A 27,871-nucleotide genomic window follows, 5' to 3' on the forward strand; every position below is an offset into this window, starting at 1 on the left:
TTGCCTATTTTTATAATTCTTCATACAGTCCCATACTATTTTTGTTAATTTTTGATAAACTCCCCGTACAGTCACTATAAGTCTTTGTAAGCTCTGGTATATCTTACGCATCTAATCTTTCCGTTTGTCCTCTAGACTCCTTCTGTATACTTGTATATTGTACCAAAGGGTTCATAACCCGTTTATAAATAAATATTATATATTATATTATTATTATCGATATATCGAAACATCGATAACAATTCGGTAGTATCGACATTTATCAATCAGTTTATCGATAATCGCACCTCTAGGTTGAATGGGCACCCAACGAGGACAATCCGTTAAATTGTGTGTATGTGTGTCGCCTACGTGTCGTCGTTCTCGCTCGGTCTGGCCAACGTGAAGTCCAAGATCTCGTCGGACGTCAAGAACCGAACGTCGCTGTCCTCTGAGAGCGCAGATCCGTTTGTTCCGCGTTTGTACGTTTTCCGCCGTCTAACGATGATGATCGCGACCATCAGCGTAATCGTGACACCCGTCAGAATCCCGACGACGGCACCTATGATACCAGGCATGCTGAACTTCGCGGTAGACGCGCCGCGGTGCACTTTCTCAGAGTCTCCGTGCCTCGCGTTTGGATCTACAATAAAATCAGGTGTGAAATTTTATTTGGTATAAATTATCGAAGAAATATTTTTTTCTTCAATTTTTTTTACGTAACTAAATTGTCCATTCAAAAGCACACAGTTTAAAAGCAAAAACTTCTTCCTACTCCCTCTGGTTTTCGAGATATTCAAAAAAAAATATATTTTCATCCCTTAACATTGGGGACTGCTGTCATCCCGTTGACATATACGATGACCGGTGAAAAAAAAATATGTCTCAAATATTTCTCGGAGAACTATCGCCCGTATAAGTTTCATTAAATATGTTCCCTTATTAGATCAGGGTTAATTGTAAAAATTGTTACGTTATTCTATTAGATTCACTACCGTGATTGAACTGTTTAACCTTTTAGGCTACCGTTGAATAACTCACCATGTATATCAGATTGCTCGTCCAATGGCACGTGACCCCTGGTAGCGCTAGTGGTCCCCAAAAATGGTGTCTCTTTCGGCTGGGGGGTAGATTTCACGGTTGGAACGATCGTGATCGGCCGTCGTGTGGTATTCAATGGTCCCTCGGTTTTCGGGCCAGTTGAGTTCGTGATCGGGCTGAGTGAGGTGGTCGTCCATGGTCTCACGGTGATTGGATCGATTTCATCTTTCGGGTATATGGAAATACCTTTGCCGTCCGCCGGTCGTATGGTCGCGATATCGGTCACGTTATTGCCCTTCTTTGCTGGCAGCACGGAAACCGCATCGCGGATCGCGGTGGTAGCATCCACGGCCTCTGTGGTTTGCTCTTCCGTGAAAGCTGAAACGGTCCGTATGATGTTCGTATTAATGTGAATTTCAACAATCACGCTATGGAAGTTAATACTACACGATGCCATTTACGAGAACATCGATCATCCTCGGAATAACCTTGAAAGTAACATCGACGAAAAAGTTCCTTTACACCACCACCTTTGCCCCCTCCACCTTGAACAATACAGTAAATCCTCGATGAGTGTTGAAAGGCTCCTCGGCACTGAACATTAAATATTTCATAAACTAATAGCCATATGCGACTAAAACAAATATTATTGGCTTCAGAATTCCAAGAACACTCATCGAGAATTTACTGTAGCATCTTTGAACATATTCCAGCTACTTTTGATCTCAACAGAGATATTTGGTCGTTCCGTTTCCCTATAACTAGATTGCGGATTTTTATGCAAACTGACATTTTATAAAGCAATTCATGACAGAAACAAAGGTAGAAATTTTTTATTTACTTAACTATCTTGTTGGATTAAAGAGAACATGAAAAACTAGTTGCATCTGACGAAAGTTTTGTCGTTCATTGCATTTTACAGAGCTCTATAGGCCATAATTGCATAAATACCGCATTCTATCTATGACTAAGGGTACGTTTATGTTGGAACTGTGATGGAAGCTATAAGAACGTCGATCGAAGCGACAATAATTCTTGATTTGTTTATAGCGGAGCTGTGATAATGGTACAATTTCAGTCGTTTAAGGTTTCGCAAAGATGAACCATGAATGATTTTAAACAATAATTATTATTTCTAAACGCGAATATTGTCTGCATTCCATTAATACTAAAAGACGTGAACTTAGACAGTTTCATCATTTATATAACGACCTAAGAAAATATCCGCAAAATTTTTTTAATCATATGCCAATAAAACTAGAGACCTTTATGTCTATTTTATCAAACCATTATATTATGCATTATATTAGGTAATTGCGTCGTAGTGTTTTCGATGTACTATGAGCCTGTTTTTACATTTTTGAAATATATCAATTATTTGTCCATATACGCTGGAAGCTCTCTCGAAAACGTGGGTCAAACTAGACTCGGGGCAAAAATGTGGTCCGTGGATTAATACAAAAAAGAGCACGCGCCACGAGGGAACATTTGTTCGCCGTGATGAGAACAAAAGAACGTTTACGCGTCCGTCAATAAAGAGGACACGGCGTTCCTCCTTTATTGATCGTGGACGTCTGCTATCCCGACGTTTCGCGTAATCCACGATGGTAATATTCGATGGTAACGGGGGGACGACCAGCTTGTTACGGAGGATTCACCTAAGACACAGTATTCAGCGTAATCCGGGCAGCAAATCGAGTGTTCGGCGCAGTCGATAGTGCACAGACACGTGTCGGACAGCGGTGGTAACGGTGAGGTTGTAACGTTGAACGTGACGGCATTCTTGCATCTTCCGCGACATGATTGCTGCGCGTTCACGTGCTCCACCTGGTCTGTAAAATCGACAAAAAACAATTCAGTCACTGTGCAAGTAAATACCTAGGACGCGTGTGCAGGGTGTCCCAAAATAGTTGTAAGTACTTGAAAGGGACGATTCCTGGAGAAGAAGAACTTTCCCTTCGAGAAAGTTGTTTCAAATCAGCCCAGAAATCACCCCTTTCGAGAATTTAAATCTAATTTGGGACACCCTGTATATGATGTTCAAACTGACCACTGTGCAGTGGGCCGAAATCAAGATTTAGCAGATCGTACGGTTTATTTAGCACGAGCGATCGAAAATTGTTTTGCGTTTAATTAAAGGATTAACTGGATTTTTAATTACCATCGTAGCCCTCGGTAGTCACGGTCTCGTTCTCCGATTTGCTCGTATTCTGGCATTTGTCACCCTGCAGAATGGCCACATCGTCGATCGCGATGTCGCTTACGTAGCTGCTCCCGCGAATGCCTTCGATTATGATCTGAAACGTTCGGTGAAATCAACATTTAATTAATGAGGCGAGATTTTCTATACGAAAACGTTAGGACCATGAAACAGGATTTCAAGTGTGCCACTTGTGATCGGAAATCACGATGCGACAGACCTGTGAAATTTCGTGGATTAAATTGTTCGAAGTAGAAAGTTCGAAAAATTGCCAGTTTTCGTTTAAATGAAAAGTTACAGAACCGGTCGCCGTACTGTGATAGAATCGTGAAACTTCATGGTTCCCATTGTAGGGACCATTTCCGTTTAAATTAGACATTACCGAATCATTAGTGAAAAACAAAATTGTCAAATTTTCATACACAAAGATGTTAGAAGTACAGTAATGTTTCGATGAGTGCGACGAATTCGAGTTGCGAATTATTATCGAATGTACAGTCTTTGAGTTCCGTTTCGATGAAACTATAAATTGTTTGTAGCGTATGTATCGTTCTATTATTAGAAAATTCTTGTTGATAGAATTAACCCGTGCCCGTCGCAGGAAGATATACCATTTCGATCGAAACACTGTAATTCCACAAATTAAAGGGTTGACGGGCCACGTTCGAATCTTAAATATAGGCTTTAATGGCGCCAATCATATATTTAATATAGGAATCCGACTACTTTGGGATATGGTTTGTATCTAAATATAAACGTGTATTGAAATCTATACCTCGAATAGAATTCCCATTTTGGGACGTCAAGGGATCCTAAGCATAGGCGTCAGAGGATGCATTTAAATTGGCCGCAAGAATATATTTAGAATGTCCTTTAGTGGCAAGGCATATTTATATCGAACGGAATCAATTGAATTACCAGCCGAATTGATCAGATTCAAAGACAAAGACTTTAAACGCGCGCCTCACCTGTACTGTTTATTTTAGGCTGTGTATGTTCATCTTAAATGCTCGCAGTTCTTTGATGCTCTTGAGAAGGTATTTCTAATAATACAATACTGACACAATACCGGTTGAAAGAACATTAGCGATTCATTTGCTATGAACAGTATTTGCTGAATGAGAAATGTATTCTAAAAATGGTTCGTGAATATTTAGTATCTTTTACAGTCAGAAATGAATTTCGAGATTTTGCATCTATTAGTAATATCTTGGATTGCACGATTGCGATTAATCGTGTGTGTTTTACATTTTCCAATACGTAAGTGTAACTTTTATGAAAGTCAGCGTCGGATTAATAGTAAACACACTGCTAGAACGGAACTTCCGTAACGTTGGCGTAACAACAGACAAACAGAAAAGACATCTGTGTCCGAATTCATTTGTCGGTTAAGCCCACCTTTATTCAACTAAAAGAAGTGTCGACAGTGAATCGTTCTTGTTATATTTGAATTCATTACCTGAAAATTCTTTTCGGATCGCGGAAGATTGAATGTACCGTGCAACCATTTATTCCCCTGATTGCCCTCTTTGGTAAACATCAGTCGAGACGTGTTCTCCATCTCCAGCTTGAAATAGATGTTCAGAATGCCCATTGCCGCTCCGTACATATGGTACCTATGTGACAAACCCCATGGAAAAAGTTATTCAAACGAAATCACCGTATTCACGCGTTTTTTTAATTTTTTTTTTTCGAATTTTAACAGTTCTCTTCGTAGGAAGAATGTGTCCCACAGATTCGTATTCTAAGTTTCGATTTGCATGATACACTTGTATCAATATTTGTTTCAACCTATTTTACTTTTGTCTTTTTTTTAAATGTAAATTGAACTCCAATAAAATAGTGTTGAACTTCCTTCTTCCGTGATATTTCAACCTCATCTTTGGTCCACCCTGTATACTTCATATTCTTGTGAACTACGGTACACAGATGTGAGTTTGTGAAATCGGCCATATCTTCAATTATCAATTAAATAAACAAAGAATCATAACTACCAAAAGGAGAAGCAGCCTGCTTCCGTGTACGACGCCTTGTATATGGGAGAAATTATTCTTGCCGTGTCGTTCCCCAATCGGCCGGACGCCTCGATATACAAATAATATCCTGGAAAAAAAAGAAGTAACATTGGTGATTTCACGCCCAATAAAACAATTGATTGTCCGAGGCGAACAGAGACATAAGAAATCCGTCTCGTTAGCAGATTTCTCGGGTATAATTGGCCCAGACGAACCTCACAGTTCCATGTACAGGTGTCCCAAAATAGCTTCGACTCCCGGAAGTGAGGGGTTCTTGGGATGATTTGAAACAACTTTTTTCTTTGAAAAAATGTTATCCAAGGCTTTGTTAACGAGATATTACCAAAAAAACCCCGACCAATCAAAGCACGAGAGCTCGGCCAGCAGACTCTGTTATTTAATTTATAGACTAAGTTATTTTTATTATTAGTTATTTCAATAATAACACAAATAAATAACAGTACGGTAAATCGGATAGTCCTGACGACGTTGCTTTGTTTGTAGTGATTTTTCTTCGACAGAAAACGAAGGGAACAATATTCCCTTCGTTCGTAATTTTATATCCTGGATTGGATTATCTTTACGAAATCTGTAATTGTTCTTGAATATCATCGTAACAATAGATGTGAAATTTAATAGCAATTCGGTTCAATAACTGTTCTCGAAGAAATCAGAAGCGTATAATGTTTCCGTATACTTGTGCGCTCGTGTTACTCAAGACGAAACGCTATCATTTTTACAGAGGAAACAGGCAAACGGTTGTTTTGAATTGGAACAGTCTATTATCAGTTCATTACAAGGAAAATGGTGGATCACTTACTGTTGTAGGCGCCTAGCATTTAAAATAATAACAGTATTAAGAAGCGATTAGAAGTAATAAAATATTAAAATGACATTTTAAATGAAAAATGCTGTTTTGGTAAATGAAATATGTATTTCAGGTCAACTTTTTCATTCCCAAGTTATTTAACTATTACGAAAAAATATTTCTTTTTGCATTTTTGTCTATATTACACGACATATAAATATTTCAGAAAACATTTTAACATTTCGAAAGCGTTTAATGACATTTTTCGCGCTCACTCGGTACCAACTGTGTCTGACTATTAACAGTTTTCTCTACTTACAGCAACTGTTGTGTATTCGCTATAATAATTGAATTCCAATGAATTATAAAAGTTCGAAATATAAATTCGACAGAATGAATATACCGTCGTTTTCCGGTCCCAAAGTGTGATCGTGGGTAGGTCCGGTTCCTATATGAGAGCTAGGCGTCTCGAAATTGTGTCGTCGCCAATCGAAATCGTGCTTGGGATCCTGCTCCCACCAGCAGAGATCTGGCTTCTCGAAATCGCATTGAATCGGCGTCTCCGCGGTGGTATCTGCGATTGAAAACGCATAGTATTCATTAACTATCAAAGCCAATAATACTACCAGGGTGTTAATAAAAAATGTGTGACACTTGAAAAATTTATTTTACAGTTTGTGACGAAAAGATAGCACACCTGTGTAAACTTAATGTTTTAGACATTTTTACGTAATAAATTTATCTATATTTGTGTATATAGAACTATATTACACATACAGCACACTGTATTAGTATCAAAAATTGAAAGGAGTCCGATTATTTAAGTATATAACAAAATAACTGAAAATCGGTACAACAAAATGATAGCATATAAAAATTATTTTAATATCTTGTCTGTCCTCCCATGTTCTGTAAAACTTTCGTCATACGCTTTGATAACGATTTACATAAGTTTTTAATGTACTTACGACCGATATGAATACGTTTTTGCTCAATGCGAGTTTTCAAGTCAGTAATTTTGTCGCATCGATTTTCAGTTCATATACCGCGATGAACAAGATTAAAAGGTAAAAAAAAAATATAGTAAATTCACCTCGGCAATGGGGCGGTGTGCCGTTCCACTGTCTTCCGTCGCAGTAAATCTCCGCTGAGCCGATCAACGCGTAGCCAGGCTCGCAAAAATACTGTATTATTGCGCCGTTATACTTCGGCGCCATTAACGCATGTGGTGATGTGGGCGGCGGTTGGCATTCGGCGTCTGTTTAAACGGGTTCCAATTAAAATTGCAGTAATATCTCGATAAGTGCTACATACTGGGGTTTGCTTCGGAGCATTCATGGCAAGGCGGAGAGATTTTCAGCCCCTTCTAAATTTGTTTTTTTGCACGAAGCCGAGCCTCTGCTTAGTTTCTGTTTACCCTGTTTTGTTTGGTTTCAAAAGGGGAGCCCCCCCCCCCCCCCCCCCCCCGGGGGGGGGAGATCACTGCAGATCAGTGACTTATACGGAATTATGAACCCTAGTAGTACCAAAGAATGTTTACGTATACCATCTAGAAATACCTTGGTAAATTATGCATTTTGGGAAATATTACATTTTTTCTAAAAACAATGATAACTTTACACTTTTTTCTGTAGTTTATTAAAGTGTATTTAGTTTCGCATAAAAAACGTTGGAAGTATCAATACATTCTGTCACTTTCTGTATCAGAATTTGTAATTTGCCATAATTAACATAAGCCCCTTAATTGTGTTTCGTTTGCGTACCCTCTAGGAAGTTTAACTCTTTCGGAACTGCCGAAACATTGTTCCAATCGTTTGTTTAATCAGGCGTGATTAGAAATTCGTGCTTACTGACGCATATCGGCGTAGGTGTATCCCACTGGCCTCGAATGCAAGTGGAATACTTGTTGCCCACGAGAATGAACCCGTCGTAGCAACTGAACCTTATGATCCTCCCTCTGGCCCTCGCTCGAACCCTTCCATTCGGCAGCCTCACCACGGGACAGCTCCCTTTCAAGAAACAAAGAAGTTTTCACAAATCACGCAATTACATGGGTTTTGACGTTTGTTCGTTGTTAAACGCGTGGGAGTATTTCAAGAAAATACGATTATAGGAGGATGTATTTTTCTCTAAAAGTTTAGCCGAGATTCCGTGATTTTTATTTGAAAGAATTTGAAAATTTAACTTCTTTTTTCTGCATTGTACTAATATTTCACAGCTTTGTCAATTTGATACTGCGAGACAAATTATGTCGGGAAAATGAAGGGGACAATATGGGGGTTAATAAAAATATCGGGCACATTAACAGGTTGGATTCTACACGCTGAACTAGAAAGAATATCAAGAATGATGAAATTACGTTCGCGGCTTCATTTCAAGGTCATTAATCGTTGAAAAAGTACGGCCGATGTACGCGTGAACTACGTCTGATGCGCGACGGGTTATTCTACTTAAGAGTCTTGTTCTTCAACGATTTCACAAGTTGGTTTCTTTCATTTCTTAATAATAATAATAGTAATTTATTTACAGGCCCACACCCTTTGGTAACAAAATGTGTAGAGTAATTGGGATACACAGTTGATTGATTTTCTTTCATTCAGTAAGTTCAACTAGGTCGTCGATCGAACTCGTGTATCAACATATCGTATGTCGCCAGTATTTTAAACAATTAATGACTCCGAAACGAAGCCACAATTCGCGTAACTGAGATAACTGAGTGTAAAGTTTACGAAGTTTAATATTATAGCAGCAGGAAAGTAGTGAAATAATCAAATACACTATAATATCATCTAGTGAATAGCTATTTGTTACAATATTTAAGAAAACTTTACCTTATTATGAACATAAAGTTTTAATTGTTGTTGGTATTTGAAGATATAACCATTAAAAAAAAACTTTGAAAGTTTCAGAGTTAGGACTTAAAAGAGTATTTGTTGTTTCCTAGGTTGACTTTTCTTTATATTATGATAAATTTGTATTCTTTGGACCAATCAAACGTACGTAAATTGATTAACGAAATTTTGTTGAAAATTTAACTTAACTCAGTAACCTTCAGAAAGTTTTAGCCGTCGCTCGTTTTTTATTAAAACGGTATAAACAAAAGAAGTCTGCAAAATGTAGCAGTTATTTTGAGTATTGAAGGGCTCCTTATTTTGAGTATTGAATGACCTTGACCTTGACATATATTGTAAATCTCACCTTCCTGAGTGACCATGAGAAAATTTTAACAGTCGTTCTTTATTTATTAAAAAATTATTAACAATTAAATTTCACAATATAACGTGTATGACTAACTCCAAAATTTAAATCTCACCTAAATAGTATAAACATTTTATTATTAACATATCTGCTTTTTTTTAACTGTTTGTATGCGCGGGGGTGGGGCTCCGCCGACTGCTAAAACCTTCTGAGGGTCACTGAGGAGGGTGACCTTGACAACATATGTCAAGGTCAAGGTCATCGGAGCTGCCTCCCCTATTCTAAATATTTACCAAAAATTTTATTGATAATAACATAAAATTTTGTTGAATATTGTAACAAATAACTATTCGGTACATGATATTACAGTGCGTTTGATTATTTCAGTACATTTCCTGGTTCTATGAATCTGCGTAAACTTTAAACTCCGTTTTCTTAGTTTAGAAACTAGTGGAGATAGAACTCTTAAAGGAGAATTCTCGTGTGACAGCTCTAAAAGTAACTGATATTCATAAATTTTATGTAAGAAAACTACTGCTAGTAAGGGATTAAACATTTTTTAGAATGAAAGGGAACATCTTACAGTTGTAGAAAATATCTTTTAATATCGATAGTTTTTACACTTTATTAATTAATATAGCAGCTTGTTATCCGATTCGACGATGTATCCCCTATTGGCGTACACTATAGCACCTTGTCATAGACATCTGATTACAGAAAACAGCAAATTTTCTTAAAGTTAAATAGTTAACGGTGGAACTGAACCAAACTCAAAGAAAGAAACTTGAAAAATTGGAAGAGTTATAGCGTTTGAATGAAAAATGAACTAAAATTCGTCACTCAATTAGCTTTTGACTTATCGTGTACGCCAATTTCGAAAACAAGGATTCGAGAAAAGCGCTTCCAAAGATATGTCGTAACTGCTTTGTTTTTTTGAAATTCAACTTTCAAATTTTGTGAGCATATTTTTAGCACGTTGTACTTCTGATTTACGTAAAAAAAAAATTTGTTGTTTTGTTTCGGGCCTATCACACGAGAATACCCCCTTAAGAACTAAACCGACGATATGTAGAACGAAATCCATCATCTTTCGCTTCTCTGATTGACGAAGTTTCGTGTTCTTTTTATTTCCGTTTGCCAGGCCGTGGGTCCGAAGGGATTTGAATAAAACGCAACGTACACTTACTCGGCAACGGGGAGGTGGCTGACTGGGCGATGAACGCCAGCAGAAGAAGCGGCGCCGAGGCGGATATCTTCATCCTGAGGATGTTAAACGGTCCCTTTGATCGTTTTCCAGACCTTCTAGTAACTAATTCACTGTCGACACCATAACTCGATGAACGAAGAAAAAAAATACGATTTTCTTCTTCTCGCGGGAATGCTTTTGTCTCTCTCTCCCCCTCGAGTTTGAAACTTTTACGCGCGCATGTTAAACACCGTGTCCGGAACCGATGAAAGATGGCACACACGCGAGTAACGTTGATTTTTCCACGGCTAACCGATTCTCCAAGTAAATGGCCCGGATGGAACGCAAGAGAAGACAAGCTTAACCGGCACGAACGACGAATAAAAAGTACAAATCAGCTCGAGATCGTTCTGCATCTATGAATGGGACGGGGATGGTGCCGTGTTTCGAGGTTATTCCGGTTGGGACGAAAGGCGGGAACATCGCTTCCGTCGACGCGCTCCGACACAGATAGCCTTCTATCTGCTTCCGGTCCCCACCAGTTATCGGCGTCGAACACTGGTCAGGCCTTGAGGAGAATTCCTACAAATTGCATTTTGCGCCGATGATAAATGAATCCCTCGAGAGAAAAGGATAGAAAAAGAGAGAAACGAAATATACGACTGGAAGGCGCCAGGGTTCGATCTGTTGCAGCCGTTGGTCTGTCACCGTAAAATGTCCTTGCATAATTCGCCGATTTCTGATAGATCTCACGTTTTTATTCTTCTGGTCTGTTCTTGGCCGGAATTGTCGTGTAGATTTCGTGACCCTAGTCGTCCTTTCGGAACACTTGCTGTTCAATTTATTGCCCCGTGGATTCCCTGATAATTAGTTGTGTACAAGTTTCGAGGAAATTCCCGGCAAATAATGACAAACGTTGTCTAAAAAATCATAGCCATCTGTTTCCGCATTTGGCTTGGATTTTGCAGGCAACGTCAGCTGACACAATAGTATATATAAATACTATATTTGAAATATTTTTAAAATTTTCAAAAATCCTTCGAGATACGTTTATATATCACTGATCAACTTCATTGTTATTTGTTTGTTCGATAGATTCGGTGAGGTAAAATGTGAATTTGTGTTTCGTAGGAACGTCATCACAGTTTTTAACTTGAGGTCTTCCTTGGGGAACTCTCGAATTCAAAAGGAGGGTCTTTGAAGGAATCATCGAGAAAAGATCTTTAGGAACTTTTGGATCCATAGAAAAAATGGGTCTCGGGAATAATTATTGAGATCTTGCACGGAATTGCAGTTATATACTTGGATGTACGGTTTCTGGATGGAATTAATTGTGGAGGACATAATACTAAATTGAACATTCACGTGAAAGTATTAGAAGGGTGTTTTATTTGTATTATAAAATGACGTTTGGTAACACTTGTCGATTGCATTACAAAATACTATTTACAGAGTATTATGGCATCATAATTCAGATATACTGGTTACTCTTCCGTTTTGGAATAATTTATCTTACAGTATAGTTAGCTTTTCAGTATATCTTAATAATGAGATATTTCCATTCTGGAGATACAGGGATTACTGTTCATACAGGGATTTGATAGTGGTCAAAAATTTATTATGAATGTCTTTCCTCTTAGGGCTTGTGGAAGCTGGCTGAATAGATCTCTTTTCAAAATTCGACAATATGTCCAGTTGCTTTGTATTGCTCCTATTGAAACCATCAATCTCGGATTGCGATGTTTTTTCGAATATGAACGTTTGCTTTATTCGATTCATAGCCTCTTCTATACAAAAAAAGCAACACAATCAAATCGGAATAATCAATTAAAAAAAATTCGCAAAAATTTTAGTTAACATTAATTGAAAGTAATTAAAGTAATTGAACAGTATCCGAACTACTTTACCAACTATATCGTATGCTAACCAAATTCTCTTTTGTTTTTAACTAAAATTCAGTAATTTCCACAAAGCATTCGTCCGGCTAGACTAAACCGATGACGACACCGAACGAATGCCCCAGGCGGAAATGTAAAAATTCCCGACGGCCCGATAAAGTGAAACAAATTTAAAGCTCGTATCGTGGCACGAGGCCGAAGAAGGAAAAAGAAATTGAATGAGCTTATCAGTATGGATGTTTTAAAATTAGTATAATCAGGCCCTGTGACACAGACGCGTGTACACACTTACGTTCATTCTCGTGGAGGACAAAGTCGTCGAAATTACTTATGTTCCTCATAAACAGATGAAAGGAGTCTTCGATATCTGACAATCGTATAACAAAATCGGGATCGCATATAGCCAGATGAGCGAGAAATCGAATCCCGTCCTTCAGTATCTTCATCTGTCTCCTCTTCACTATTGCCAAAGTATTTACGTCTGAAAATTGATCTTGATAAATCTCGCGTATGCACTTTCTGTTTGTTCGTACGGGCAAGGTTGAATGTTTCAAACAAATGCTCTTAAAGTGACAATAGTCCTTCTGTTTCAAAGGAAAATGCTCCGTATCGAAGTCGCCAATGGCGCTCAGATTCACCTCTGCGCACTTAGACAGAGCTTTGATGGTGAATCGTAGCAACTTCATGCAACAGTTACAAGACACCAAGGTCTCGGACCTTATGGGAATCACATCCGTTTGCAATATGTGTTGTACGAACTGTAACAACGCGTTTGTAATATCTACGGCAACTATTGTGTCGAAACGGTGGTTCTCCATCTGTGCCAAGAAAATTTGTAATGGGCAAGCATCTGAAATTAAATACATACATTTTCAAGTATAACTATAAATTCAAAATGCACATAAAAGTTGTTAAAGCCATTCAATAGTTTGATTTCTTGTAAAACCAATGTCTAATTAGTAATTAGAAATATGTTTGTGATGATGAAAGACTGTTTATACCTGGTGTAAAATGTAGCGAGCCTTTCCAATTGTTTACCGCCATCGACTCTGTAAAAATGACACTTTGGTTCGATACGATTTCATACGAAACAGTAAAAACATTAAAGAACATTTAAACCTATACCGAAATTACAAGATTCTTACAAATGATTTCTATTAGCACGAAAAATTACGTACGCGAATTAACACAAAGCTTTTTCAAATACGTCACAGTCTTTATAAATATCATCATCATATCACTGAGTAACGAATAACAATACGGTAAAGGTCTTGAAAACACTATTTCTATAAATATCTGATAAATATAATCCATCCTGGAACATAAGATACGATGTGAAACCGTAAATTCTAAAGTAATTCACTTACAAAAAAAAAAACATTTCTCACCTACCCCAAAGAACAATATTCAACTTTTTTATGGACATTACATATAATCATCATGATTGCACACATAAGACCGCTAAATTGATGGGCTCTTCTCTGAAAGGAATAAAACTCTAATGTTAACAAAACTATCGCAGCGATTAAATCTGTATACGCTGTTCAAAATGATGAGACATTTTCGAAAAACATTAATAAATGGTTTATAAGGTTTCTATACAGGTAATACCAATTAGTAATTCGTAAATATTAACCGGAAGTTTACTGAAAAATCCTTCATTGTCTATCTAGAGATTGCCGAATTGTTCTGCGTGACCTATAGTTTGGAAAACTTTAGAAAACTACGATTACCGTGGATCCAACTAAAATGACGAACTGCAAGATCATCTTAAGCATCTCAAAGTCCTGACCCTTTTCTGGCCACATATTATAACGAACCATCTGACGTGAATAAATTTTATAACTTTCATCCGTTTCGGTGAGCAACGGCGTTTTTCCGGCGATGTATTTGCTAAGGTATGTCGATTCGAGGGTCACGTACGAAATCACGCCAAATACTCTTCTGGTCTCGACACCACGCTCGCACTCGTGCCACGCATTAGAGTCGCACACGCATTTCCCATTGAGATCAGAATTCGAATACAGGTCAGAAAAATAAATATCATTCATATCGCGAATATCGTCGTTTCTCATGGCTTGGAAAATTGTCCGGAGAACAATGATCATGTTCAAGATCAACTCCCTCGCGGTAGAAACCAACTAAAACATAATAATTAATATTAATACTTTTAACACGTTCTATGCTCGGTGGTCCACGATTAATTCTACTTATATAATAACAGTATTTGCTTAAGTTGTACTTCATGCTATTTCATTAATAGATTCACCACCGCGTGGTCGGTCACCGGTGACCGACAAAAAACATTCCGTTCACGCCGTGCCGGTCCACCGATGACCGTTGCGTAACACAAATTCAAATGTCAAATAATACAATCGGCGTGAAGGGAGGAAACTCAGTCGAAATAAGCTTCGCGGTGAACGTGTTAATTAAAATGTTAACACTCTAAATGTTTATAATGTGTTCTGTTAGGGTATGATAACCAATATGACGTGAACGGAAAGTCACAGAAAACGACTGTAGACCAGAATACTGAACCAGTTACAAAGAAATCGATCAATACTTGCAGAAAATAGAATGACTCACTTTATTCATTGTCCATATCGAATTTTCTGACTCAAGCTCAGAGTCCGTCTTACGCTGAAGGGCTGCTATTTCTGGTAAAATAAATTCCACCGTTAATCGCTTGTCGTCTATCATGGTTGTTACGGGTTTCACCAGTTCCGGGTTTTCTGTAACGGAAAATGTAAAATATCAACAGAATTGTTTGCAAAAATGCAGTACAGCTTTAAGTATATTAAATTCTTACCAAATATTCGAAATGTATTTTCTTCCTGCAAAATTGGCAAATTTCTTCGTCCAGTTTTTTCTATTACTTGAATGTCGACTATGGATTTCTCTTGCTGTGGCGTGTCATATATTAACTTGGGAATGTTTGCAAAAGGATAATCTGCAAAAAATATGTATACACTTAGTATTTTAACATTCCACAAGCCAATATTTTGTTTAATTGCTGTCTCCTTACATGGACTCCAAGTTTTGAGGAAATAACTATTTCTGTCACGTATAGTTGCTTGAATACAAGTTTCCCTTACTTTCACTGATTTCACTGTTGAAATTGATGTCCTGGAATTAATAATGTCATTACATGAAAACTTCAAAATTGAAAATTAATCTTCTTAAATACTTTTATCAGTTACCTATTCATAGGTGAATTAAATCTGCTTTTATTCATAGAAAAATTTACATTTACAGTATGTGGTTCTTTTAATTTAACATTTCCAGTCTCTAATAATTTACAACGCTCCATTAGATTGCCTACTTCGAATGTCTGTTGGACAAAAATAGAATTGTAACAAATTGGGCAAAATTTCAAAGATCATTATATTGAGAAAGTAAAAGAATACTGACTTGTAATTCAAGTTGGGTCTTTAACTGTTCTTTTTCTTTGCAAATGCTATTCATTTCTGTTCTGTGACGATTTTCTTGTTCCTCGATAAATCGGGTCTTCTCCAATTTATCGGTCTTCGCTCTTAACTGAGTCTGTTGCAATTGATTACGTAAAAAAACAGCTTCTCCGTCTTTGGTGATAAAATCGTTTAATAATTTTTTATTTTCAAATTTCAATTTTTCCAATTCCTGTATGTATTTTGATTCTGTAATTACAGATTATACATTAAATTAATATTGACAATTTGTATAGTCCCTTAAGAAGTAATATCTTACATCTTTACCTGGGAAAACTACATTTTCCTGCAACTTAAATGTTGAATTATAAACTTGTTTATTTATTAATTTATCTTCAAAGTCCTTGTAATCAACAGACACTATGTTGCTTGTTTCCATTGTTCTTTCCACTTCTCTTCTTTGATTATTACATTGTGTCATATATATAGAAGGCTTTGCCGTTTTGTTTGTGACATTCCCATTAGAAATACATTTACTTGTAGATGGCAGGCTATTGAATCTTTGCATAAACGATACATTTTGTTCTGTATATGGTTGAGTTAAAGCAACTTCTTCCTAAAAATGATGAAAGGATAGAATCATTAATTAAGGATAGCACAGTAAAATTAAGTCCATACATCTAAGAAACAAAATAAAACCTGTAAACAAGCTTGAGTTGCAACGAAATCCATCTCTTCTATATCTTCTTCTAAAAAATCATCACCCCATACATCATCAGACTTTCCTAACTTTTTATTCGTTGTCTGTTTATTATTTGTAGGAACACCAGCCACAGTCACTTTTTTCGTATCATATTTTGGCCGTTTAGCTGGCACAGAATACTCATTTTCTCTGTTAGTTTCTATTCGCTTAAACATGTTGATGCAATTACACTGCTCAATATAAATATGTTAAGTTAACTGGAAATGAAACTTTTCTATTAACTTATTTTTTCATTTTTTAATAATCACATCATTCACATAATTCATATTAATATTTACAATCTGAGAATACACCTACCTGCCATTCGCGGTCACCACAAATCTTACAATTCAGTAGTATGACAGATTCTGACAATACAACAATTCAGTAGTATGACAGATCTTGACAATAAACAATTTTATTCTCTACCGATGATTTCTGTAGTATTTGATTTTCATCGATAACGTAAAAATAATATAATATTCTGATAAGAAAGCGCAATGTTGCTCTTTACATTGCATACATATTCATACATATTTGCTACGAAAATTTAGCGGTTCATTCGACATGCATGAAAATCATATTGGATTATGTAGTTGCATGACAGAAACCTGTTTTTAAAACGTGGTGAGGGCGATCCCTTAAAGACGCCAAGTGTACTTTCGAATTTTGCCACGAAGCGAGGACACTACAGTCTTATGGTTCAGTCATGGACATAAGAATGGGACCTTATTCTCCGTCTTCTAATTCCTAGGTTCATGGGTTCAATGGCGGTCTAATAGATCTATATAACACTAACAGTTCCCTTACACTATCTTACACTTGCATTCGCTTGGTTCTCTTATAGGAGTGAACCTAAGTGAACCTACCCTGAAGTAAGCTAGAATGGAACCTGACAAATTAATGTAAAACGAAATGTTGTTTACATTCTTAACAAAAAGACTACTTATATTTCGTTCATATTTCTTTCGTTTTCAGAACTATTTCACTCACTAAATCTGATTTCGTATTTCAGAGTACTAAAATCATGAATATGATTTGTATAAAATACTCTATGAAAATATGATTTGTATATATTTACATATACTCACACTTTAATAATTACCTCTAATAAAAATGACATTAGTTTGCATTACAAATAAATGTATATTTCATTAATTTTTCAATTTATTAACACACACGGGTACACTTAAAGTCATGTTAAAAATAACTTAGATATAGTTATGTGAATTCTTGCACAGGTACTATTCTCATATATTTTATAATACTCTATTTGTATAGAAATTGTTTGAACCCATCTAAAAGATAATCACAAGTATTGCACACAGTTTTCAATTTTTATTAGCAAGTGTATTAGGAGAATTTAGCTTATCAAAATTGTTGTAATTTACATGCAATTTGTAACATTCGTAACTTTTCAATGATTCATATGTGTACACACTTATAACTATCAGCTCTTATATACTTTGTGTATTTGATTCAAAGCACTGTTTACTGTATAAGTATTTACACTGTAACAATCGCACAGTATTTAAACATTACAACTGTACAGAGCACCAAGAATTAAATATCTAATTGATTCATAATCATTTACAGTCATTTCTAGATGTTCCTACTAGTACAATATATTTTAATATTTAAAAAATAATAAGAATCTACATTTTCTTACTAATTTTTCTCACTTGTGAAATGTATGTTGACATTGAAACTGTCACTTATTTCTAATATTTTAGAGATAATGAAATAACATGGGATTGTTAAAATGATATTACCCAATAAAAATAATATTACTTCTTACTATGATAAAATAATTTACTAGTTCCATTTTTCACTATAATGCGTGAAATTTCTAACTAAAACATAAAGCCTCTAACAATTAGAAGAAATAACAGTGCTATATAACATAATGAGGTAAGCTATTACAAAATTAAACATTCATTTATTGGTTCACATTGAACGATATTATAGAACCTTTGAATATTCGATAACGTAATCGAATTCTCTTTGTTAATTATTTAACATTTCTGAGGTAGTTACACGAAAAGTAATATTTAATATAGTATCACCTTTTTCTTATTTGATTTTTATCTTATGTAACTTGAGTTTAAACCCAAGTAATTCTGAAAGCACTCCTGAAAGAGCAGATAATAGTACTACCTTTGTGATTGTATACAGATACGGATTGGCGGATAAACCAGAAATTTTAAATGGACTTTCGAGTTCCTGTAAATAATATTAATAACCTGACTCTGAAAATATTCACGAACATTCTCAGTAGGTTACGGATGTTATGCACTTACAGTAAATGCAATTGAGTAGAATTCAGTTAAGTGAACGTTTTAATAAACACAGGTTTTATTTTTATTGTTTAATTACAAAATGATTAATCGATGACGTAAATTTCGATTTAGTTTTTATTTTTATAAATTAATCTATAACAATCTGAATTTGCATAAACACCCGCAGCCTAATACTCGATAATAAAAAACTAATTAGTTGCATTACCTTTATCAAATCAGCTGCCAATTTGAGTACATTATTCGCTACCATAAGCTCATCTTTTTTATGCGGTTTTTGTTCTATTTGTAAATATAAATTTATCTAAACACAGCAATGAAAACATACTTTGATTTATAAAATATAAATAGTATGTTGCACATTTTTAACATGATATTTGCATTACCGTAATTACCTGTTCAGTTATTAAGACGGAGAGATTTCTATATTTTTTGTTAATTTTCGTGCCCAGCGTCATAAAACGTAATATAAATATCCCAAGAGAAAAGCTCCAAAATAATGCTTCGACGTTATATCGGGAATGCAAACTTTCTAGATCCTGCAAATTTGTAATATTTATAATGTTCTTCTTCTCATATTACTACTCTTTAATCTTTCATTTACTTTTTACCTTAATTAACTCCAAACTCACAAACGACAACAATAATAATGTAACTATAAATACTGCTGATACTATTACGTCCACAGAACGTTGTGGACCTCTCCTCTGTAATGGACAATAATATTTGTTTCAATCAATTACATGTACAATACATTTAAAAAAATGATAATATAATGTTGTTAACCTACTTTTAAATAGGACCTAACGCTCAACCACAATTTAATGTTTCGCACTTTATTCAACCGGAAGTGTGGTAAATCCGATTTTCGTGCACGTCTCGAAGACGTCAGATGTGAAAACAATTTGGCATATAAGAGCCTCTGTTTATAAGTACGTTCTGCGACTGCTAATAAGAAAAATAATATTGAAGACAATATGAGCCTCTCGAATGCTGATATAAGCACTACAATTCGTTCCCTGAAATCAAGTTAACCATTTATCAATTTCCTGAATAAAACATTATTGCTATCATAGCAAATGCTTTCTTAATTTATATTAGCATTATTTTATGTATTATATCGTAAACTAGAATTTTATCATTCAATAAGGAAGACGCACTTACCAGGGAGTTATTCCAAATGTCAAGTCTATCACTTTACATAAAATATCACTGTATGTATCCAAATTGACAGAAGTCAAATCATTTGGTATCAAGGAACTAGTTACATTACTACTATTATCCATTCCCACATGATCACTCAGTCGGTTAATGGATGGTATTAACGATAATGCTACGCTGAGCATTAGCCCTCCATAAAAATAATTCAAACTCTCAGGCATGGACTCTACTCTACCAATAATCGCTGAACTAATGTCTAAGACTGATAGTTCAGCTTTTTTTATATCACGCCTTGTCCATATAGTACACGAAACTGAAATTAGAAATTTGAGTACTATTAGAATAACAACCGAGAACAAAGAGTTCGTTATTCTGCGTTAACGAGATAAGTACAAATTAAAAGTGATAATTTGCGATTTATTATTGTTGTATACATTACCACGATCATAAGAAGCGCAACTAGAACTAAGCATTATGGAAGGCGGTAATTCGAACTCCCATGAAAAGGGATGCTCTACAAATTCTCCATAATTTTTGTTAGTCTCACTATGCAAATCAGACTCCTCAAGTTCTGAACTGCAAAAATGTTCATTCATAGAGATTCATTCCATTCAATATATAAGTGATACAAGTTGATTGTATTGTGATATTACTACTGCCTATATAATTTCATTATACGGAAGATAATGGACATTCGGTGTGAAATAAAAATCTGACTTCCAAATGGCAAGAAATTGATTCTAAATAGAATAATGTCTAATATTGTACCTATAGCTACATTCATCGCTATTTGTAGTCACTCCCATCCATTCGGTAGCAGATGTTGTAGCTTCTGTTAAATGATTTGTAGCAGCTTCTTCGCATTCTCCCTCTTCCTCACTTTCACACTGCTGTCGACCATCTCTTGATCCAATTACCATAGGAGAGTGCTCCTGGTCCTTTAAAAAGTAATTCTCAAAATTTTTCAACTGCATCTTAGCATATGCGTGTGATGTGTTTTTTTAGAAAGTGAATAAGTATTTATGAAACTTACTTAATTACCCCACATGATGAAATATAACATTATAAAAAAAATTCAGAATTCTTTAATGAACAAACATTTTGAAAGTATTTCGCAAAATATAAATACTTGTTATGTAGTAAAAAAAAAAATAATTTTTCACGTGAAGCTTACATCGTTTTCTGCGTCGCAAACCTGACCGCGGGTTTCATAAGAGTAATCCGTGAACGTTGAATATGTATATAAAACCGCTTAAAAAATTACACAAAAATTAGGGATATGTGTATGAATTATTTCAGAAAGTTATTCAATTGTTATAAGTTTATTCAAATAGTCGTACATTGATATGTTTCGAGATTACTTACACACTTCTGATTCAAATTACAATTACTGTTGTACATAACAGAAATTATAAATTATGGTGCATAAATTTAAAATTGGTGTAATTTAACTTATCTCAATGTATAATATATTAAATAAGATTTTTACAAGTCATCCATAAAGTAATACGTGCAATCTTTTATACTTTCCTTATGCAATTTAATGGTCATGGTAGAAGAAATAACATTTTAATGGAACTTGAACTACTTACCATTTTACTGAAACCTTCTCCTTCACTTTTCAAAGAACTGTCTTCCAGCTTGGGTAACTCAAGTGCTGCGTACAAAGTGGAACACAATGATTTAGCTAATTCATCATTTTACCTTTTCAACAAAGATTAATGTTAGCAGTTCAAAGCAAATATATATCATAAATAAAAAAATTAATCCTACAGTTTTAATTAAAAATATTATTGAAATATTATTGAAATATAAATACATATTACTCTACAATAAAATATAATATATTTTATGACTTCTAATATTTGAATAAAAATTATTGCATGTCAAACCTGAAAATTTAGGTTGCAATAATATTTGTCGACCAGCAGAATCATCATTACTTTCGTGTAATGGACCTCTCTTCTGTTGAAGCTTGTCTACTAAAGCTCGTGCAACTCCTTTATCATTATCGCTTGATACATTTCCATTTAAACTTTCAAATCCATCATCATCTAGATGCACATTTCTTACATCTGGAACATCATCTATAAAGATACATGTAACTATAAACGTATGATTAAGATTAAAAATATATGTACAGTATTATAATGGACTAACTTGATTGAATATGACTAGTTGAAGCTTCATTCGCAGGAATAGGATTTGCAATCATTAGCTCTTTATTACTGGATACTTGAGCATTTATGAATTCCTATCAAAATAAACTATTGTATAAATAACTTGAGAGTCTGAGACTTGCGTAATTTTGAATTAATGAATTACAATTACCTTAGACTGACTAACAGGCACAGAATTTTCAATTTCAACTTTCTTAGCAAATCGCACAGAAGTTAATACTTCTCCACTTAATGTACTAGCTTTCTCAGAAGCAGTATCTTGAGATGATTTGGAATCTTCATGCAAACCTATGAAACATATAACAAATTACTAACTATTCAGAAAGTTTTATGATCTCAAAAAAACAAAACTTACGTAAACTTTGTCTTGTTCTTGATTTTCCCAATCTACATCTCGTGTGTCTAGAACGCCGAAATACTCTCTGTTTGCTATGTCCATCAGTTATTGTTGGACCAGAATGAGTTGATACAATATGGGAATGAACAATGCACAAAATAAACATCATAATAGTAGGTATTAATACTTCTGACATTGTCACTATCTGCAATGAAATGAATCTTGTTTATTAAATGTTTATACACAGTTCTTGTATAAACAAAATGATTTCATACATCACTTTCATTATTCTTTGTTATCTGATAAAAATATATACACATATTGATCAACTGTAAACTATACAGTAGTAAAAATAATGTAAAAATTTTTGAACTAGTCTGTTGCATCCACCATCTCCTATATACAGGAAGAAATAATAGCCTTTGAAGCGCCAAGCAAGCTACTGTTGATAATCCATGTTTTGGCTTGGTTTTTGGGAAAGAAGAACCTATAAGAAAATTACTTACATACAAATCCAATATTTAATGATTATTTGTTCAAATACCTGACTTATTCCACAGAAGATTAAAAAATTCATAAGACTGAAAACTTTATGCATTAATATCAAAACTGTGACAAGGATTAAGAATATCTTTGTGCCCTTTTTAACTTAATAAATCTCCTGTTAAATCAAACGAATTTTCTGTGAGTGTAACTTCTATAAAATGGACTATGAAAATAGGAATAAACATAATTACCTACAATTTGTGTTTAAGATTCATGCTTAAGAATTTACCTCTTACAAGATCCACATCAATCAGTTCGGTTTTCAGTTTTGCAGTTCTCATTGGGACATGTGTAAATCCTCCAAGAATGTGTTGTTCTATAGTTTTCTCCCATTGTTGCTTGTCATAAGTACCAATTTTCTTCTGATACCTGAAACAGGAAAATCAATGATTACACTAAATATGTTTTAATTTACAGAATTCCTTTTGTAATTTAACTTTAAATTATAAAGTTTCTTACCAGTGTACCAACTCATTTAATTTCATTTTTGTCAATTGCTATCGCAGCCCCACAGTATGACAATTAATTTTTAATTTTGCCCGATAAGTGGACGTGTTTAAATGAACGGAAGATAATTTTCCGTATACTTTTATTAGTGTGTCTGAAGAAAATGTTGCTCCCATAATATATAACCAATGATGACACATAAAATCTTTTTTATGTCACAATATTTTCAAAGAGTCAAAAAACACGAAGTACGATAAGCATTCATGATACGTTTACTAATTTTCACGTCATTGCTGAAACTGAGAAGCGTACAACCGATTCCCCATAATAACCGTGACAATTAAAGCGTCACGATTGTCTTTGATTGTCTCTAATTTACAGGTATTTACTAGTAAAATCTGGTACAATGAATATGCCTTGCATTCAACATAACTGATTTGATATCAATATGTATCAATCCATTCCCATTCCTTGTCGACACTACCACTACCGTATCATTAAAATTTGGACCCTGTTCAACAGAGTCCACGGTGCTATCACTACTACACAACCAATCCAATGATAATAATTTTCGAATAACAGTTTTCATTGGTTATTATTTATATTTTGTAGACTTTCCATTTTTCCTGAAGTGATTAGAAAAATATTTGAAAGAAATTTGCCTAATTTTATCACAATAATTTTTTTTGTTACTATAACATAACTCAATCGATCTTATATTATGCTTTATTTCAAATTGAACTTAAAATTTATTAAATCGACAAATATGTGATTAGCAATGATTATTTACAATATTGTATGAAAAAATTACATAAAAATTACAAGTATTAAATAATTCTAAACTTTTTAATCGTTAAAATATAATCTTTTTATATTATTATTTAAAGATAAAAATATACTTAACAAAAACAATAGTTGCAACAATATTAAAAGCTGTATCTAATGCATTGACTTTGGATTTCAGTATTGTCATATAATACATAGCCACATTTGCACAGTATGTTTTACATACATATTATTTGACATATGTACATTGACATACATACATTCAAATATTCCATCATAATGCAAAATGATCCAAATAACGTCAAATACAACGAATAAGAATGAGTCACGTAGTGTACCGAAACAATTTTCAGTTCGTAAGAGACTTGATACTATCATTAAGTAATGTTACGTTTCAAATGAATCCATTTTACTTTACAAGTACATTTATAATATAATTCATGCAAAAGATAACAGTATTTATAAAGACATTTTCGGGATGTCACTACTCAGTGTAGGGTTACTTTTCGGCCTTTTATCTTCAGTGAATGGAGTACGTGAGTATGAGAAAAAAGATCTCATTGCTTTAAGGGAAGAAGTACGATCCATGTTTGATCATGCTTATTCAAGTTACTTAACGTACGCATATCCTTACGACGAGCTCCGATCGTTAAGTTGCGATGGATTTGATACATGGGGTAGTTTCTCATTGACACTCATCGATGCTTTGGACACTCTTGCCGTAATGGGAAACTTTTCCGAATTTCGACGTGTAGCAGAGATTATAAGTACCAGGGCAAACTTTGAAGCCAACATAAACGTATCTGTATTTGAAACTAACATCCGAGTAGTTGGAGGCTTACTCAGTGCTCATCTACTGTCACGTAAAGCAGGTGTGAATCTGGAGCCAGGATGGCCTTGTAATGGTCCCTTGTTACGCCTCGCGGAAGATATGGCAAAAAGATTGATTGCAGCATGGCATAGGTACATTTCTACTTGAATTTGGAACCTTGTCCAGATTAACTGGAGACCCATTGTATGAAGAGGTTGCCATGAATGCTGTTAAAGCATTGCATTATTATAAATCAAATATTGGACTGGTCGGTAACCATGTAGATGTATTAACAGGTCATTGGACAGCTCAAGACTCGGGAATCGGTGCAGGTGTTGATTCTTATTTTGAATATTTAGCAAAAGGTACCTTATTATTTCAAGATCCATTGCTGGCTACCATTTTCCATGAACATAAAGCAGCCATTGAGAAATATATTCGTCGAGCAGATTGGCATTTATGGGTTTCTATGACAAAAGGTCAAGTAACTTTACCAGTGTTTCAGTCTTTGGATGCTTATTGGCCTGGAGTACTGAGCCTCTTTGGTGAAATTGGAGATGCTATGAAATCGTTGCATAATTATCATCGTGTCTGGAAACAATTTGGATTTACTCCAGAGTTTTATAACATTCCGCAAGCTGAAGCAGGCACTAACAGAGAAGGGTATCCATTAAGACCAGAACTCATAGAATCAGTGATGTACTTGTATAGAGCAACAGGTGATCCATATTTGATACAAGTAGGAGTGGACATATTAAGAAGTTTACAACACAGTGCTAAAACTACATGTGGCTATGCAACTATAAATGATGTTAGGGATCACCGTAAGGCAGATAGAATGGAGTCCTTTTTCTTAGCAGAGACAACAAAATATCTTTATCTTCTCTTTGATCCTGATAATTTTATTCACAATTCTGGCCAGAAAGGAGATGTTATTCAAACTCAATGGGGTCAATGTGTTGTAGATGCAGGAGGATATATTTTCAATACAGAAGCACACCCTATAGATCCTGGAGCACTATATTGTTGTCATCGAAGTCAGAATTTGTTTTCAGAGCAAAAAGCGACATTATGGAAATTTATTCCAGTAAGTAATCAAAAAGAGGAGGAAAGTACAGAGCAAAATATACCACAGGAAGAAGACACCAAAGGAAAAGATGATGATAAACAACCAATTGAAATTGTAAAATTATCTGAAATTAGACATAGTTTTACTAGTGATGTAGAGAACCATATTAATAAGGACTCGATCAATCCTATGCCTCCCGTAAATTATAAGACTGACGAAATTATAACAACTGAAGAAGAAGATAAATTAAGTACAGACAGTCCAAACGCTGAGTCGTTGAAAGTACAAGTTGTCGCGCCTCCCTCAGTAATTTATAAAGTTGATGATAGTGAAAATATTGATATTTTCGAAGCACCATCCACATCTGAGGAACATTATTCTACGCCTGTTATAGGAAATAACACAGAGTCATTTATTAAACAAACTAATACAAGAATAACAAGATTTGAACCGCAAATACTATTAGAAAATATTAGAAAGGGAAATTTATATCCTACAAACGTTACCGCAAGATTAAATTACCAGATGTTATCTTGCCAATCTCAATCGTTTCTACAACGTATATCAATAGTAGGAGAATTTTTTTAATGTTATTTGAAATAAATATTATATGTTAAAAAGATGTGTGTTCTATTTCAAATAATCTTCATTAGATATAACTGTGATACTAATTATTTGAATATAAATTGAACTTAGATAATATATAACTTATAATTTGTTTTTACTTTTTAATTTTAATAAATTTTATTTTAGACACACAGATATTTCATTTATTCAGTTGAATGAAATCGATAATGTGTGTTATTAATTTTACAGATTTACTAAAGTGGTACAATATTATATTTTGTAAATTACAGTTTGAATTCAAGTGCTGCCTTTTTCAAAAATATCAAAAAATATCCAAAACGATTTAAATATGTAATTAAATTTGTTATAAAATATATAAGATCTATTTGTAATTGTTTTGCTTTAGTATTTCTATAACTTTCAGTAATCGTATTTTACAGATTTCCATTTGAAGGAGTTAATTGCATTCATTATAATCATACAGTTAATAATCACTGGTAATAATCTGTTAATGAGACCGATCTATCTCGGCTGGTTGTCTTATCCAAAATCCCCAAGTAGTAAATTCCTTTCCATTATGTTCTTTGCTTGGGCTTCGAAACACCTTTATCTTTACGCGAGGCACTTCATCTGAAAAGAAAATTCAAGCTTATTGAAAGTCATTAATTTACATCCGTTCATAAATATTACAAGAATTAAGCAAGATATTAAGTAACACGCTGATCTATACAAAGTATACGTAATTCATCATTGCAAATGATAAATTTCCTACTAATTTAGTCAATATTTTTAAATTCCTTTAAAGACAGAGAAGATAATCTGCAACAGCGATAAACATAGATTAATGTTGAAGACATAAAATTTATCGTAACCGAAATTATTCGAAGAAACAATATGATCAGGTAAAATAAATTTGAATACAACAACTATGTGGGTAGAGACACAGTCTACTATGATTTTGGGTTCTAAAACATCGAATAAGATATATTTATTCGCAATAATTAATAAAAATATTATGCTGTATCGATATTACCATTTTCTGCGATATCCTTCTGCATGAATTTCATGTCTATATTCTGTTCTGCGTTTATAAACATTGCCAAAACAAGAAATTGAAGTAAATAGACGATTTTCTGTAAAAACGAAAATTAATAAGTTGAAAGAAACATTTCTTAACTCTGTAATTACGATAGACA

The 27,871-nt window shown here is 34.4% G+C and overlaps 4 protein-coding genes across 4 annotated transcripts; 1 reads left to right on the top strand and 3 right to left on the bottom strand.

Moving 5' to 3' along the window:
- Positions 1-347: 347 nt before the first annotated feature.
- On the bottom strand, positions 348-10,500 carry LOC107186208. The gene is made up of 10 exons (XM_015574030.1): positions 10,428-10,500; positions 7,894-8,052; positions 7,137-7,301; positions 6,447-6,617; positions 5,215-5,323; positions 4,680-4,836; positions 3,182-3,317; positions 2,679-2,852; positions 1,021-1,398; positions 348-622 (listed from the first exon to the last, which is right to left on the bottom strand). The coding sequence occupies exons 1-10, from the start codon at positions 10,498-10,500 to the stop codon at positions 348-350; spliced, it is 1,797 nt and encodes a 598-aa protein (XP_015429516.1).
- Positions 10,501-12,005: 1,505 nt separating this feature from the next.
- On the bottom strand, positions 12,006-16,941 carry LOC107186210. Its single transcript, XM_015574031.1, has 14 exons — positions 16,793-16,941; positions 16,432-16,692; positions 16,060-16,348; positions 15,737-15,981; positions 15,526-15,656; positions 15,351-15,451; positions 15,135-15,275; positions 14,912-15,057; positions 14,050-14,466; positions 13,718-13,806; positions 13,504-13,640; positions 13,327-13,374; positions 12,618-13,175; positions 12,006-12,214 (listed from the first exon to the last, which is right to left on the bottom strand). Exons 2-14 carry the CDS (start codon positions 16,648-16,650, stop codon positions 12,006-12,008), a joined length of 2,730 nt encoding a protein of 909 aa, XP_015429517.1. The 5' UTR covers positions 16,651-16,692; positions 16,793-16,941.
- Positions 16,942-18,547: 1,606 nt separating this feature from the next.
- LOC107186282 (putative homeodomain transcription factor) lies at positions 18,548-23,486 on the bottom strand. The gene is made up of 16 exons (XM_015574114.1): positions 23,455-23,486; positions 23,225-23,364; positions 22,725-22,936; positions 22,468-22,654; positions 22,264-22,400; positions 22,093-22,186; positions 21,825-22,019; positions 21,525-21,589; positions 20,701-20,870; positions 20,372-20,508; positions 19,936-20,245; positions 19,562-19,790; positions 19,383-19,478; positions 19,167-19,310; positions 18,980-19,075; positions 18,548-18,697 (listed from the first exon to the last, which is right to left on the bottom strand). The coding sequence occupies exons 1-16, from the start codon at positions 23,478-23,480 to the stop codon at positions 18,548-18,550; spliced, it is 2,388 nt and encodes a 795-aa protein (XP_015429600.1). The 5' UTR covers positions 23,481-23,486.
- Positions 23,487-24,655: 1,169 nt separating this feature from the next.
- Positions 24,656-26,696, top strand: LOC107186211 (ER degradation-enhancing alpha-mannosidase-like protein 2). The gene is made up of 2 exons (XM_015574032.1): positions 24,656-25,191; positions 25,226-26,696. Exons 1-2 carry the CDS (start codon positions 24,707-24,709, stop codon positions 26,694-26,696), a joined length of 1,956 nt encoding a protein of 651 aa, XP_015429518.1. The 5' UTR covers positions 24,656-24,706.
- Positions 26,697-27,871: the final 1,175 nt, after the last annotated feature.

This window comes from Dufourea novaeangliae, unplaced genomic scaffold, assembly GCF_001272555.1.
Source record: "Dufourea novaeangliae isolate 0120121106 unplaced genomic scaffold, ASM127255v1 scaffold64, whole genome shotgun sequence".
Taxonomy (NCBI): Eukaryota; Metazoa; Arthropoda; class Insecta; order Hymenoptera; family Halictidae; genus Dufourea; species Dufourea novaeangliae.